Raw genomic sequence first — 16,646 nt, 5'->3', positions numbered from 1 at the left:
GAAACCCAGTGGAGGCACCGACCCAGCGCAGACCAGGGTCCGGCTGGGGGGGAGGTGAATTTGGGGGCTAGAGTCGCAAGGGGAATATCAGCGTGTTCCAGCGGGGGGGGGTGGGGGGGGGGCTCCAAGCTGTAACTGAGGCGCTGTGGCTTAACGGAAGGCCTAAATTAGTAACAGTAAATGAAGGTTAATGTAAACCAGAGTTTGGAGAGGCCGGAGGGATGAATGAAGGGATTCAGTTGAGCCTGACCCTCGCGTTCAATGTGGCTGCGCGCGCCATACTGAGAGTGGCGTGACAGACAGATGGCAGAATGTGCTATCACTTTTTTTCCCCTGCGCAAGTACGAAGAGAAGGACGTGCTTGTCGAAGGGGAAGAGGTAAGAGCAGTGGAAAGAAGAGGGGAGAGAGAGAGAGAGAGAGAGAGAGAAACATTCACTGGGTTTTGACACTGCTACTGGTGTCAGCACTGTTCTGCTACCACACATGCTGACTAGCCGCCTTCTCACAACAAGATCTTTCATCAACCGTGTTCAGCACGCCTGTGTTATTTAGCATGCCGGTTGCTCCGGTGAACAGTCGCAACGTCGAGGCGAAAGGCATCGCGCCTCAGCCTCAAACCCTGATTTCAAACAGCAAGCCTTCAGTTCTTGGTCTGAAGACTTTAGCCGCTGCCACGTCTCTGACCTCGAAGCGTGCGTCCCAGCTTCGGCCGGCTCAGCTTAGCACCTTTCTCATTCTTTTTTGGCTGGACCAGACTCGGAATAAATGTCTTCAGGCACGGAATTTATTTATATGTATTTATTTATTTATTTTAAATAAATGTCCACTGGCTTATGCCCAGGTGAGCCAGGTGTGGGGGCACTCGGGGGGGGGGGGCTTACCAGGCCGTCCCATGCCGATCTTCTCCAGGTCCTCGTTCTTGACGTAGTCGAAGTGTGAGAGGCGCGTGACGTTGAGGTCGTCGCGGAGGCGCAGGAAGTACTGCTGCAGCTGCACCTCCATCAGGAGCTCCAGCAGCCACTCGGTGCCCTCCTCACACTGCATGCTGCCCAGCTTCTGCACCCAGGGTAGAGGGTTGGGGGAGGGCACAGGGTCAGGATGCGTTGCACCCGCCTGCCCACGCGCCTTCACCGAAACAAGCCGTCGGCTGGGACCGCAAATGCGTACCTCATGCGTACCTCATCTTATGAAAACACACCGAGTGCAAATGATACAACCATACATACATATATATATATATATATATATATATAAAAGAAAAAAAAACAACATCACTTTAAAGTTTTGATTTACTGCTCTTTTGCTCCCCAAACAGCACAGCGCTGGGGAGGTTTTGATGAGCCAGGACAGTCATGGAGCTCGATGGCGAACGTCCCATGTCAACAACTGACCATTCAGAAGCATGACAAACAGGATCTGGACTACTGCACTTCACATTAACATACACAAACACTGCCAACGAAAACATTAACATGCACTTAGTATTGGCTCTCAGTATTCAATGCAGACCCGATCCTCCAACATCTGGTTCCCCACACACACACACACACACACACACACACACCTGAAGCCCATAAAACCACAGATGGCATTGGCCAAGACCTGGCTGCCATGCTCTTGTGCCCAGCCCCGCCTCCCCGGAGGGGCACCAGACACCTATGAATCACACCGATATTACTGTGGGCCTCGCCCTTCGCAGGCTGCTCTTATACCTCTATTCATGTTCAAACTCCATGCAAAAGAAACCACGCACCCAGCACTCGCGCTTGCACGCAGGCGGGATTCCGAAAGTCTAGAGTCTTAGCCTGAAGACTGACAGCTGGAACGTTCAGTCTCTACTCAGGCAACCGCCGTCACGGCTGGAAGGCCTACTCCCCCTGCAGCTGAGCAGAGCGGCAGCGCTGACGCATGCCTGCCAGGAAGCCTCTGGACAAACTCGATGGCTTTTTTTTCTGTCCTTTGTAGATGCTTTGTAGTTTTGTCAGCAAAGCGTGCTGGAGGTCAGCTTTCAGTTTCTGACGTCTCCCTTCTGCTCCCTGTCTGTCTCTTTCAGGCTGGCCTTTAACCCCCCCAAATTACACTAGGAAACGTTTAAAAAGAGAACACTTTGTGGCATTTGTCCACTTCTATGCACTTATTCACCTCCAAGACATTGTCTGATGACAAAGCCTCAGAAAATGTGCCTACCAAACACTGTCTAGTGTGTAGATGAGTGCATGGGATCCATGACTTGCAAGCACGACATTGTAATTTGGACTCTGAAAAAACACATTCAGTTCTAAACTTTGGGTGGTTACACAAAGCAACGTCAGCCTGATTTGCAGGGGAGTTAAATGGTTCAGTCGTGGCGGGCAGGTTAGCTGGATGTCGGGGGTCAACGGGACAAATTCGGCCCTTTGTGCGCCAACAGCCGTCCTCTAGCGGCACTTGAAAAGCGAGGGGTCGCAAGGATCAGGGCCTCCTCCCTTCTAGGTCATCCATGTGCTAGTGCAAGACATCCTTCAGTCAATCATCCCAGGGACACAGGAATGAGTTGAGCCTCGCAACACACGAAAGCACCCCGGTGACACTTTGATGTGATGCGGCTAAGAACTGGCTAGCATTAACCTGGCATTAATATACATTTTTTTAATCTAAAACTTATTGACTAATGTGAATGATGGGATCCATCAAAACACCCCGTGCCGCTTGCTGGAACGGCAGAGATAGGCTGGGGTGCGGAATGGTGGCAGATACTGTGGTCCATATCCTGAGGACCAAGACAGTGATCCAAGGAAGGATGAAAAGAAATGAGGAATGAGACAAATAGTCAGAAGACCCGGCTATGGCTACGTTAACGAAATACTGCACAGCTCACAGCTCACGGAGAAAGACAAGGACAGAGGACGTGTAAGAGAGACCGTGTGTGCGAGAGAAAGAGGAAAACGCAACCGAGACCCCCACGCAAATGCTTGTGGCCTCCCATGTGAAGCGCAGCTGATGATGGAAAGAAAAATGTTGATCTTGAGCAAAGTGGGGCCTTCGGAGTGGGAGGGCAGAGAGAGTAAGTGTGTAGGGGTCAACAGGGGTTGTTTGTCGCAGGGTGATGGGGAATGCATACTGGGAATGCATACTGGGAATGCAACAGGCGGGGGGGCGCTGTGCACTACCAGGGAGAGGGGCTTAATATCCTCACTAGGAAATAGTTTCAGACTGAAATCACCACCGTCACTCCCTGGAGCCTTACTTAAGCTGTAGTTATGGGCAACCCGCACTGGCCAGTCACAGCTGCACTGCACAAACATCTGGACCAAACAATACACCCGAGGCTGGACGGCCACAGTGAGCCGATCTGCTATGAGCAAACGATTATTAAAAACCAAGGTTTTAACGCATAAAACAATTTACCACATTTAGAAATCTTTGAAGTCCACCTTTAACCAAGAACATTACGCAGAGTGTAGCGCACGTGAGCATAAACGGCACCTCAAACCCCCGCCGTTACACTGCCAAGCCCTCTGGGGAACAAACAAACGAGGCTCACTGGACTTCACACAAGCCGACAACCAAAGTCACCGCGGAGACGGGCCACTGCGGTGCCAGACGTCGGGTCCGTCACACAGGATGACTGTGCAGTGTGAAGTAATGGGAACAGTATTGCAAAGTCGCCGTCTGCAGGCCCTTGGCAAGCGTGCAACCGCCGTGATTCTGGCGCAGAGGCTATGAGTGTGGCCGTGGAGGGGTTACACCCTGCACGCGAACACAGCAGCACAGGGCAGTTGATAGCGGCTATGAGGTGGGTGGGGGGGGGGGGGGTTGTCTTAGGTCAAAATGTAAACACAGACTGTAGTAAACTGTTACATTCAATAAAACTGGCCAGAACAAAATAAATGCATCGGTAAGACACGGCAGGGCAAAAGCACAGGCTACAGACCGTGCTGAACGACCCTGTTCCAACTTAGTTATGTGTAGTCAAAGTGTGATGTATCACACAAGGGTCAGACTCTGTTTTGGTGTAATGTTATCCACATGTACAAGTGAGAACTAGCATGCGACATCCATCGGCAGGCTCAAATGAAAGCGCGCGCGCATGCACACAGACACACAGACACACAGACACACACAGACACACACACACACACTTCCATAAGAGAAAACAAACAAACAAAAAAACTTACTCTGTAAACATGGAAGTGTGCAAGGAAAGGGAATGTCTTTTTGAGCTTATTAAAGCGTCGCATCTTGGGCTCGTGGTCACGTGACGATCTAGAGAGCTTAGTGTCAGTCCAAGCACACGAGTCTCTCCCGCTGCACGCGAGGCTCCGACAGCAGCCCTGGGGCACCGTGCGACGTCTGGAACGGGGCGCCTGGGAAACGGGAGGTCTCCTCGGCTCCTGAAGCCCGCGGACTACATTCCATCGCGGGTTCGACACGCTGTGTTCCCGGAGTTGGTGCGCTGGCAAGCACCGCCGGCGGTGGGACAGCTCGAAGGGAGAGAGGGAGGGTGCGTGGGAGGGGCGCAGGGGGAGGGGAGAGAAGCCCCGAGAATGTACCAGAGGAAGTTTTGCCAGAGGGGAAAGGCTGCGGACTCGGCAGCCACCGCGGCGCATCCAGAGAACCGGAGCGCTGCGTTTCTCGTGCGGCCTCGGGGTGAGGAGGGGAGGGTGGAGAAGGCCTCTGGCGGCGTCTCGCGGGCGAGCTTTAAACGCGGACGGGGCCGCGCTCGAGATAGCGGGGCGAGTCCGGGCCGCTCCGTTTCAGCATCGCTTCCCATCTGCGTCCGTCCCGGGCGATCTCCATCGGGGCCGTCCGCTGCCAGCCTATTAATAGCTTCTTTTTCGCTCCGGCGCCCCTCGACTCAAGCGACAGCAAGGGAGTGAGCGTGGAAGAGGAGCTCTGGGAGAGGCATGACGTCCACGTCAGTAATGCCCGGCTCTGCGCGTCTCTGCTCGTCCTGGCGAGTGTTTTAGGTCTGCCCCGCGGCGTCCGATCCGGAAGATGCACTCGCACGCGCGCGCGCTACGTCTGCGGCCGGGGGACGCGTTGTTCTGTGTGTGAGACGGGAGGAGGTGTCTAGGGCTCTCGCTCCCTCACTCTTCCTCCATCCCCCCCTCCCTCTCCCTTTATGTCTGTAAATCGCTCCCTCCCTCTTTTCGCCTCGCTCTCTCTCTCTCTCTCTCTCCCTCCCTCCTACAGCCTGTGCCCAGGACAGAGACTCCATGGTATTCGGATGGAGGAGCATTTGATCGTGAGCCAAGAGGTCAGATTTAACTGCAGGATGGAGAGCTCATTTCCTGTTGCCCCCCCACCATTTTGGGCTCTTAACAAGCCCCCCGCCAGCGCGAGACCACCATCTCCTCCTCCTCCTCCTCCTCCCGCTGACCCTGTCGGTCCTTCCTTCCCTCCTCCTCCTCCCACATGACTTGATTTTTCTTCTTTATTTGGTTCCCAATTTTTTGCTTCCTTCCTCAGCCCTTCCAAAAATGCCCTCGACCGCCCGTAAACAAACTCCTTCGAGCTGCTTCTCTGGACGTTCCATCTCTGACTGCACGCAGGACACACCGTCCACGACTTAAGTGCCTTCCTTCTCCACTCAACATCCCAGACGAAACTAAACCACATATTTAAAGCGATAAACAATAGGGACGCCGCCGATCGGGTTACGAGGACCTTTTCTTCTCCTCCTCAGCCAGAGGGACAGCAGGCAAAGCTAAGAAACCGAGAGCAGCAGTAAACCAGGACCTCCCGCTACTATCCTGACACACACACACACACACACACACACTTCCAGTACTGCTTTATACTGCCTGTTTAATGCAATAACAACAGACCGTAACAACTGAAGAAAAACATGACTTTTTTTATTTGGGACAAAGTTTAGAAATGTAGCCTGACACACATGACACATGATATTAATGACAAAATAGCAGAAAAAACCCCACAGGTATTTAAAAAAAAAAAAAAAAAGTTTAAAAAGAAAAGAATGTTTCATCAATTTGCTACAGCAGTAATGAAATGAAGGACTTTCCACACCGTGCAGAAGACCAAGCTGTTTCCAACAGGTTTAACAGAAAGCTTCATAAATTTGCTTTCCCCGCACATCTGCATCATTTCGCAGATGCTCCTCTCCACAGTTACTTAAATATTTAGCAGTACGGCAGGTCAGGTGTATTACTGGAGTGAACTGGGATGGAGGGTCCGGTGGTGAACCTTCCACCAACAAGCCCTGAAGCCTGTGACTTAAAAAACAGAACAATACAGAAAAAGCTACACACACAAATTTGTCCAACAGAAGAACACAGAAAAAGCTACAAGCCTCCCCCACCCCCCATTCTGGCAGTGTCGCCTTGTGTGCTTCTGCAGTTCCTGTCTTTTCGTTAAATCAACACACACCCACCAATTCTTAGCCTTTGGCCCGTGAACGCACTTGCTGGAATGTCCTCTGTTGCATCAAACTGCTCAATTCTAGAGCCCAAGAGACATTCACATTAGCGCCTAATAACCTTCAAGAAATTAGCATTTAACCACAATGACCACAGCCTGTGTCGCCGAACCGCAAACTCAGTCAACAGACTGTAAATAAATTCATGTCCGTAAATAAATTCACGATGCGTCTCTGTCACCCTTGCTGAGAATGGAGAGGTTTCACACTGCATGCACATTTGCTGCATGGTCATTTTCATTGACTGTTTTTAGGGGCTGGCTGCGCCCCTCCTGGTTAAGGAAAGCATCTCCTCTGACTAATAACTCTGTAGATAGGCGCTCTATGGAGGCAGCGAGACACGAGACACTGGGCTTCGTTCTCCACCTGCCCGGGCTGTGCGTGGTCACTCTGCCGCGTGCACCCAGATGGTTTCGGCCTCAAACAACCCCTTCGCACATGGAATGATGACGATGACTTCTGCTCCCAAGGCTGCTCACCGTCAGGACAGGAAGCAGGTGCCCCAGCATTCTGACGGCCGCTCGCGACGACTGGCGCCCGGCCAGGCTTGGCCTCGCAGTGCTGCAGGGTGCACCACGTGCAGCGCGACTCGACAGAAGGTGCCAAACTCTCACCACACCTCCATATGCAGCACCTCCGTCCTCTGCTCCACAGACCCCCCGCCCTCGCCGGCTCACACCAGCCACTCGCAGAAAACAGCACGCCATCCGGATGAGGTGGCACAAGAGGAGTAGTCAGTTCTCTGTTCGACAGGGACACTGTAGTGGAACAATAAGAATAACGCACCCAGGTTCTGGCACGCTGTCCACTGCTATGAAAAGGTGTAGTACCATAGTCAGGCAATGGAGGGCAGCAAATGCACAATGACTGGCATGCATGAGAAATGCTGTGTATATATATGAACATCAATACCGATGTCAGGTCTGGTATCACAGTTATCCAACATTGTATATTTCTTTCCATTATATGAAGCTGATCTTCATAAACTAAAAACTTTGTAACCAGAATAGGCAAACCTCCGGGACCTGGGCTGTTAATTGCATTAGCATGTCCCGTCTAAGTTACATCACCTGAACATTGTGGACAAGCCATTTCCTCCAACAGACCACCCCCCACCCACCCCCAGCCCCGACTCTGTACAGAGGATTCATTTGCAGTCACTAACCTGACTCAACATCCCAACAACCATCGGCACAGAGGCTGCTGATCACGGAATGGCTTTCGTGACAGACAAGGCCGACGAGACCGGCACCGTGGCAAACGGATCCACAACAATGTACTCTTAAACCCCACCCACAGCTGATAGAGGAGCAAAACGATCAAGTGTTATTTCTGAATAACTCTCGCTCATCTAAAGCTAACAGACCTACCCAAGTCTGGCGTTGATACTGATGTCAGCGCCTGTGACGAGTGGTGAGCTTCGGATGAGGACAAGCACCTGGACCAGCTCTATACGCACCAACTTTACAATTAAGGCATACAGCCAGGGGTAGAGACCCAGCTCACAAACCCAGCCAGCACAAGCCAGGATGGGACAGTAGGGTCATGAGGCTCAAAGCTGGGTGGATAGAGGAGCAATGCCAGAGTCAACTGCTCAATACAAAGGGAATTAAAAATCGACGGGAAAAAAAACCCAGTTCTGGCCAAGAATGGGAGGTGTGAGAGAGAGAGAGAGAGAGAGAGAGAGAGAGAGAGAGGTGAGTGAGTGAGCATACCAACAGAGCTGGTGAGAGAAGTGTGAGATCAGGTTACCTTCTGCAGTACTGAATCAACATCAAGCTCATGCAGTCTCCCTGGGGTGCATGAGCTAATACTGCTTACTGTGAGAAAAGTGAGAGTACTGTACTAAAACAACCACTCTACTAGGATACTGGACACACACACACACACACACACACACACACACACACACACACACACACACACACACACACACACACACACACACAGGTGTATAAAATGGTCGCACAACAGTAGTACTGCCATTCATATTTAGTCTGCAGTCACAGAGGCTGCCCACACTGACTTGAGATGACTTCATTGTTCAACTCATTTGTGCATCACTCCAAAACGGGAGAGGAGGGGAATTAATTCATTCCAAATGATGGGCCATATTTTCAGAACTCATACAGTCATCCTACATTAGGCCTCATAGGACACCTTCCACCTTGGCCTGTCAAGGTAAGGTACTCCATGTTACCCGCCTACCTCACCAACACTGAAGGCTAGGAACTAGAGTGAGTCACAGTGAAGAATAAAGGGCTGTTGAGATGCTACGACGCAAGCAACTCCGGTGTGAGAGGGTCCATGCATAGGATGTGGGAACTCTGGATGTTTCGAATCCCAATGTCTAGACTGACACCAAAACAACAAGTAGCTCAACGTTCCAGCATCCGCAAAACGGCAGCTGCTATCGCAACTAGAGATCCAGGACAACAGGTCAGAGAGGAGATATCACCACCACTCCCAGACCCCAGTGTAAAAAAAAACAAAAACTGAAGCTGGACACCAGTCGTAGCACACTACCAAGACCAAACGAAGTGCATGAAAGTCTGTTGGATGGACGTTCACTACCGTGACCATCACTGAGCACAGCAGCAGTGATACTTGGGATGCCCAAGAGCAACATGAAGAGAAGTTAGCCAGCTACCAGAACTGCGGAAAGGTGTGATGAAGGTACCTGAGAAGTAAAACAAACTGTCCATACCTGAGACCTTGGAGACTGTCAAGTAAAGATTAACCCATTGTGGTCGACACGTGCTGGCGCGTCTACTTCGATGTTTCTCAGTGTTTTTAGTAATATCTTTCGGATAATACGGTTCAAATATTTACTCAATTTGTAGAATCTGCCCTGTAAATTTTAATGATAGTAAGAGCCTATGAGAGGTTGGTAGCTCAGTGGTTAAGGAAGGTTAAGGTTGGTTAAGGTTGTAATTGGAAGGTTGCTGGTTCATGCCCCACCACTGCCAAGTTGCCACTGCTGGGCCCCTGAGCAAGGCCCCCAAACCCTCAATAGCTCAAGCTTCGGATAAAAGCGTCATAAATATAAGATACACGTCATCTGCCTCAGGTGTTAGCTACCTATTCACCATGTGTGACTGTGTGTCAATTTGAGTGAAACTAAACAATCATGAAATCAACAAGGATTTACCCTTGGAAACCGGTCAACATCTAGCTAGCTAGCTAAAATTCTCAACAAAAGGTTTACAGCTGCTGAAGTTGCAGTGACTTTGGAAAGTATTGATGAAGATAACGGAGCTTCAGAGCCATAGGGGTTTGATTCCTTTGATGAATAAGTATACGAAAATAAAAGAGATTGATGGATAAATGAATGATATTTTACAAGCTGTCTAAAATGGTGGATTAGAGTAGCAATACGCACAAGAATGCGAAGTACGAATAGACCAATTGTTCATTCTGTATCATATACCAATGACAAATTGGTATAATCACAAACTAAAATTTCTTTTCACTTGTTGTTCAGTTGTCCATCCCCTTTCCGTGTTCCCCGGAAACAACATTTCTGCTGTGTTGTGACTGGATTTGAAGCATTTCTGAAGTTTTGTGTGTTTTATTTGCATCGCATTTCCGAAATGTAGCGCATGGCTGTCATTTTGATGAATACATTTAGTGTAGTTGCAGTGCATTTTTTATTTGCAGCGCGATAGGTTTTCCCGGCCACCCTAGCTTAGGAAGTACATCAGAGAGCAGAAACCTGAGGAGGATGGGAAAGAGGCGGAGCAGGAGGATAAACCCCTGCATAGTATTTACCACCAGCAAATAATGGAAGTGGCTGATATGGAAAAATCCTACCAATGGCTGGATAAGGCTGGACTAAAAGACAGCATGAATGCACTAATCATAGCAGCACAGGAACAAGCTCTGAATACAAGCGTAATAGAGGCTGGGATTTACCACACCAGGCTGGACCACAGGTGCAGGCTGTGCAAAGACACCCCTGAGGCAATCCAGCACATAACAGCAAGATGCAAGACAGTAGCAGGCAGAGCGTACATGGAACGCCATAAACAAGTGGCAGGCATACACACGTATGGCATACATCTGTGCCGATTCGGGCTGGAAGTTCCGAGGTCAAAGTGGGATAAACCCCTGAAGGTGGTGGAGAATGACCAAGCTAAGATCCTGTGGGACTTCCAGATACAGATAGTGCCATAGTGACCAGATGTAGCAATCCGGAGGGACAGCAACATCAGGAACAAGGAACATGAAAAGATTCAGAAATACCAAGAGCTGAAGGAGCACTAGAAGGTGGAAGGTGACGGCAACAGTGGGTCACTAGGGGCTGTGACCCCCAAATTGGGAGAATGGCTCCAGGAGATCCCAGGAACAACATCAGAGGTCCATCCAGAAGAGTGCAGTTCTGGGAACAGCTAGGATACTACGCAAGATCCTCAAGCTGGTAGATGACTGACGCTTGAAGGGAGGGGGGAAAAAAAAGGCAGACCGACCACCTGGGGGATGACAAGCCAGGAATTTTATATGGAGTGTATAAAATATTAAGCAACTGTAATAGCTAATAATTCAAGTATAATTAAAGAGCTAATGCGCATGAAAAAGAAATCTATTTAAAAAAAGGCATATTAACAGGTACAAATCCTGATATGACTCAAGGATTGCTCTCCGAGTGGTGATATCAGTTGGTGTGTGTACACAGCAGTGAGCTCAGAGCAGTTGTGTTAGCACAACTGTCTTATGCAGGGATACAAAAGCAGCTTATCCACCCAGTAAAATGCTGCATTTATAGCCAACAGCACCAGCATATACAGGAATGCACACACGCACGCACAGAGACTGAGTGAATATCCAATATACAAGCGGGCACCGTCACAAAAGATATACTGCTCCATTCAGCTGCACCTTCTCAATGACCTTACAATGATTTCAACAGCCCATGTGTGGTTTAAAGCACCCATTACCACACTGTAGGGGACTGATCCATTCAAAGAGACAAACTCACCAACACAGAGACGCACAGAGAGAGAGAGAGACACACACACACACACACACATCTGTATGTGTGTCTCAGCAGAGAACAGTGTCTGCCTTCCACACTTGCACTGTTTAGTTTCATCGCAGTGGTCAGACTAACCGGCTTCGCATGGTAGAAATTCTCAAACTCCCCGAAGTGAACGGTGCAGTGAAACAATAAAATACTTCCAAACAGTCAATGGGGACCAGCGGAAGCAAGTGCACGGAGAGAAGCCTCGCTTGCAGAAACGAAGAACAATAACAATGAGGGGGAACAGTGGACCCCTGCCGCAGAACGCAGTTAACACCGTTTGAAGATCTGCGCTGGCAGCATGCAACGAACGACAACACAGCGACGCTCAAAGCATGAGCCCTTTTAGAATATTGGTAAGGCAGCTCGGTATCTAATGTGATCACAAACACTGGCCATGCACCGCCGCAGTTATAACGAACAAACAGGACACAGACAGTCTGAAACGAGGGCTTTGGGCGTGGTTGACGTCAAATACCTCCTCTTCGTCGTTTATGCTGGGCAGACGCCGATACTCCGCAGTGTCCCCCATGCTGAGGTCAAAAGCCGGCTCTCCCTCGGCTTCCCCTGATCACACCAGCGAGCCCCCCCGGCTCTGGGTTACGGCGGGGGTGTCGGGGGAGGGTGCCTGTTCCTCAGAGTGGCGCAGCGGCAGCGGGCACGTGGGCCCGATCAGGTGCCCGCGGGCGTGGGGGGCGGCGCTCACTCATGCCCCAGTGGTCCTGAGCTGCACACCCCTGGACCAACGCTGTACTGGGTGGCGGTTGTGGCGGGGTGGGGTTTGGCGCGGTGGATGGGGCTATTGGCGCTCCCTCTGAGGCCGGGTGCTTGGCAAGCCCTGAGTGGCGGCGGAGCTCAGCAAATTCACCCTGGGAGGCTGCTTCGTAGTAAAGCTCCAAGTCCTGTCCTAGCCTCTTGAAGTGCTCCGTGGTCTCCCTCCCTCCTTCTCTGTCTCTCTCTCCAACACAACTGTGCGTGGTGGTTGGATGGTTGAGTGGCTCTTGTCTCTTTTTTTAATGGATTTCTGATCGCTCAGAGAGAGCTAATCCCTTGTTATTGTTGTCATGCTATTCATCTTCCCAAATCCCTCTCTCCAGCTTTCTTGGGTTTTTTTTTTTTTTTTTTGGGTCCCCCCCTCCCAGCATCTGTGCTGCTGGTATCTGCCACTGTGATAAGTGGTTACCCCCAACGACACGGCTACTGCTGCGTCAACCAGGCTCACCAGTGAGCAGCAGGCAACGTGCTGCTGACCAATCAGAACGGAGTGGGGAGGAGTAACAGAGCATGGAAGCTCTTGTTAATGAGGAGGACTTAATCCAGTCAGAGAGATGGCAATGTGAGAGGCAGAGTGTGTGAAAGACAGAGACACACAGAGAGAGAGAGAGAGAGAGAGAGAGAGAGAGAGAGAGAGAGAGAGAGAGGAGAGACAAAAGACACCAGGGGGGGCATCTGGGAGCTCACAGAGTAGACATCTGGACGAAGGAATAAAGAGAGGGAGAGAGAGGTGTAGGGAGCCCTGAGCAGGCTTAATTAGAGAGAAAGGACAATCTGATGTTTTGCAGTTCTCTTTCTACAGCACAAGTAAACATCATTAGTCCGTCTATTTAAAATCCACCGTGACCTGAGTCTGCATTCATACAAAACGCACACTGGAAAATGTCAGTGGGTTCCACAGGTCCAGCTAAACATTCCTGAATTCAGTGTGAAGCCCACCTGTGCGACATCCCTCCTGACCTCCTGTGAACGCAGACTCGGGTGTAAACACATCACCCAGCGCAGCACACCTGTTACAAGCTAAATGGCATGTAGTCAATCCACTCCCCAGATGCCACGGAGCTCCTAGGTTCCTCCTATTTCCACATCTGCCGTCACAGCATACTACCAGGTCCGCAATTAAGCAAATGCAAAATCCAACCTGCTTTCCTAATGTGCTGTTCTGTCCATAACTCCTCCTCATCTTCTCTGAGCAGATGGCTGAAGAATCAACAGCAGTGGTATTAAATCCCACTTCACTTGTACAGCCCCTCCCCACCTACTGTTAGGGGATACTGTTTTAGGGCCAGATCTCACACACACACCATATATTTACACTGAGGTAGATGCTCTTATCCAGAGGCGAGTTACAGAAGTGATTTTTTTGTCTTCTTGAAAATCATTTAACACTGCTGTAGAGGCATGAGGTTAAGGACAGCTCGTCCCTGCTAGGGTCAGCAAGGAAGTGCATGTTGTTAAGTTCATTATATATTCCTCAGATGAACTCCAATGTCAAATCCAAAGCCTCTGTCAATGAGACCTTGCTGCACAAGTCAGAAACTCAGAACAAAGTCCCCCAAAAGTACAGAAAATGCCCCTTAAATTTAAAACTTGCATGAAAAAAGGCACAGAATCACAGAAGATTTTTGTTGCATACATTCACTTATATGGATAGCTCATAAAATACATTTTTAGTACCTCTGAGGTCACCTTGGTCGTCTGCGGTGGATAGTTTAGTCCACATTATATTACATTTCTTGGGCTGCATCACTGATGCTGAGGTCAGTCTTCCTAGGCTGGATGTCCAGTGACATCAAGAGGGTACAACATTGAGCTTTAACTGATGGGATTTTTAAAAATAAATAAATAAATAAATAAATATGAATGAGAGAGAAACACTCCACAGTGGAAAACGGCGACTATTGAGGTCGTGTTTACAGCCTCTCGTCTGGTGCTGATTTGAGGACAAATGAGTACACAGGATGACACTGCAGCACAGTGGGCGTATGTTTCACCGGGTGACCCCGCCGTGCAGCAATTCGCCAGGCACGGGCACACGTCGAGAGGGAGAAGTGTCGGAGGAAGAGTGTGAGGTGTGGTAGCAGGAATGGCCACAGTGAGAAGGTGAGTGTGGATGGTAGTCACAACCAATTAGGCAGGTTGAACGATTAGAAGACAGGGGTGAGGGCAGAGCATGGGGTAAAGGGCTTCAGAACCACAGCACGAGTGGGTTACATTTACTTCAGAACCACAGCACGAGTGGGTTACATTTCAACAGCGCAGACAAAGAGCCCCTTAATGACTCGCTCAAATCGCATCGGCGGCTGGCGGGCCGCGGGTGGCGTGAGCTGCAGGAGGGAGCCCTATGATATCCCGTACGGCCACTCGCACACCAACACAAACCACAGTGATGGGAAATGGATTTACAACCTGCAGCCTGAGAGCACACTGAAAGAAATATGTCCAGTCCCTTTCTGTCTGATGGGAAAGAGTTTTTTTCCAGGGGTAACATGTAGCCCAGTAAGCAGATTTCCAGAGGCAGCCAGATCAGAGCTGAGCTGTAACTGGTTGTGCTTGGTTGTGGGAGACACACACACACATACACACACACACATACAGAGTGTAAAGAGTAGGGAGGTCCCAAGACAATCAGCCACTCAAGTGTAGGCCTGGAATCTCGCCTAAGTTCCATCCTCTCTGCTTAAAGCCTGGTTTATCCTGGTGACTGCGAGTCTCTGCGATCAGGTTGCACCAGCTTACAGCAGACATGTAGCTGCTCAGTGTATCAGCAGCACTTGAGAGATGAACAGGGGGCGAACAGCAAGCCTTACATTTCACAGGAAGACCACTTACAGACAGCTAAATAGGAGCCTGTCTATAAATCATTAAAACACTGAGGAAAGGAAATCCTGTCAGAGAAGCGGGGCACAATATTGCAGTGATCCTAGAGTTGTTGCACAAGAAAGTTCATATTTAAATATAAGCTATACAAACAACAGACTGAATTAGTTTAAACTAAGTCAATTGAATGTTTTCTGCACAGCAAATACAAAGAAAAAAATAAAACAATTCCAGATCTGAACCCAACATTCACCTAAACAGTATGCTGCCTAACAACCCCCCACCGCACATCACACAAATGTTTTAGGCACTCCACATTCACATACCAGCGGTTCTGCCCACAACAGAGGCGCGCTAGCCATTACCTTCCCTAGTGGCTGCCCCACCCCGCTTGAGGACGCCCGGGTGGATGAGCACCAACAGCAGGCTGGCGTCAAGCCTCAGTTGGGTTGGTGCTCACGTCCTCTTCAGTCCTTACTGTCTATCACACGCGCCCTCGGGCCCTCCTAACGTCCGTACAGAAAGCCACTCCGTCCACTACGGAAGCCATAACTGCGGGACAAGCGGGGAGAGGATACCCAGGCTCTTCTAGCTACACATTTACCACTCGGAACCGTTTCACGAGGGCCGCGTTGGAACCACTCATGGTCAGCATGAGGAAATGAAGATTAGGAAATAGACGATGAGAAAATCATCGCTACACCGCCTTTTAGACACAGATACATGAACACAGTGGTATGGTGAAGTGATTTTACACAAATGTCAAGGTGAGCTAACCCGGCTCTCCGTGTGGGCACCAAGGACAGTTGTCTGGCTAACACCCACGCGGAACACGTGGTGCTTCGTGACATGCAGTGAACCAGTGACGGCACCGCCCACCAGCCCGGCTCAGAGCACAGTCTGAGGAGGAAAGGAATTCAGAAGGATCCAACAACATAGTTAACTGGCCCGCAGTGCCGTGGCATTAGCCAAAGGTTTGCGCGACCAAAAAAGAAACAGTAGTTACATTAATGTGAAACATACTAAAGCAATTATTTTATTATATCCACTGACTGTGGATATTTTAACATATTAAATTGAAATTTAAAGATGTTTATTGTGCAAATTTCTGAATGATGTTTTAAAAAAATCTAAACAATAACATGAACCATTTTTCCCCCAACAACATGAACTATTTTGGGCATGAAGTCACAGTATCAGCACTTAAAAGATACAAGGCTTGAGTCTAATGTTTGACCACATTATGCAGTGTGTAAATGCATTTAACAGAAAAGTAGAGTTAGTAGAGTTTTCCATTAAAGGTAAGGAATGACAGGGAAGGTGAAGTTTGGTTTTGGTTAAAAACGTGTTTTAAAAAAGCAATGGAAACATCTGTCTGAGATGCTATGTTTAGATCATTCAGGGGAATTTTGCCCGAATTTGACTGCACATGTAACTGGAGTCATGATAAACCTGGAAATCGATTTTTTTTTTTAACAGAACCATTTGACAAAAATCACTTACACAAAAATTAGTCACAGAAGAAACAAAACCAGATTTATTAAAAAAAACTAAATGAAAAAAAAAGAAGCATTTCTGTAGAAGGATTCATATGAAAATCAGTTCCATCC

At 49.3% G+C, this 16,646-nt stretch overlaps 1 protein-coding gene across 10 annotated transcripts in view; it reads right to left on the bottom strand.

Annotated features, from left to right (window-relative positions):
• Window positions 1-16,646, bottom strand: part of tnk2b (tyrosine kinase, non-receptor, 2b) — a 47,606-nt gene that overhangs the window by 13,765 nt on the left and 17,195 nt on the right. For 5 of the 10 annotated variants that reach the window (XR_014125894.1, XM_035527828.2, XM_081722915.1 and 2 more), the window contains exons 1-2: window positions 4,159-5,084; window positions 883-1,057 (exon numbers count right to left, since the gene is read on the bottom strand). Coding sequence is in view for 9 of the 10 variants with exons in the window: in XM_035527828.2 (XP_035383721.1) it covers window positions 883-1,057; window positions 4,159-4,590 (607 nt within the window). In the remaining variant the exon portion in view is untranslated. Of the gene's footprint in view, window positions 1-882; window positions 1,058-4,158; window positions 5,085-11,920; window positions 12,562-16,646 lie in introns of those variants that run through there. The other 5 variants (XM_081722918.1, XM_081722919.1, XM_081722917.1 and 2 more) reach the window with 4 other exon arrangements.

This window comes from Electrophorus electricus, chromosome 11 (genome assembly GCF_041902795.1).
Source record: "Electrophorus electricus isolate QZ-2024a chromosome 11, ASM4190279v1, whole genome shotgun sequence".
NCBI lineage: Eukaryota > Metazoa > Chordata > Actinopteri > Gymnotiformes > Gymnotidae > Electrophorus > Electrophorus electricus.
This window is presented reverse-complemented; position numbering and strand designations above follow the sequence as displayed.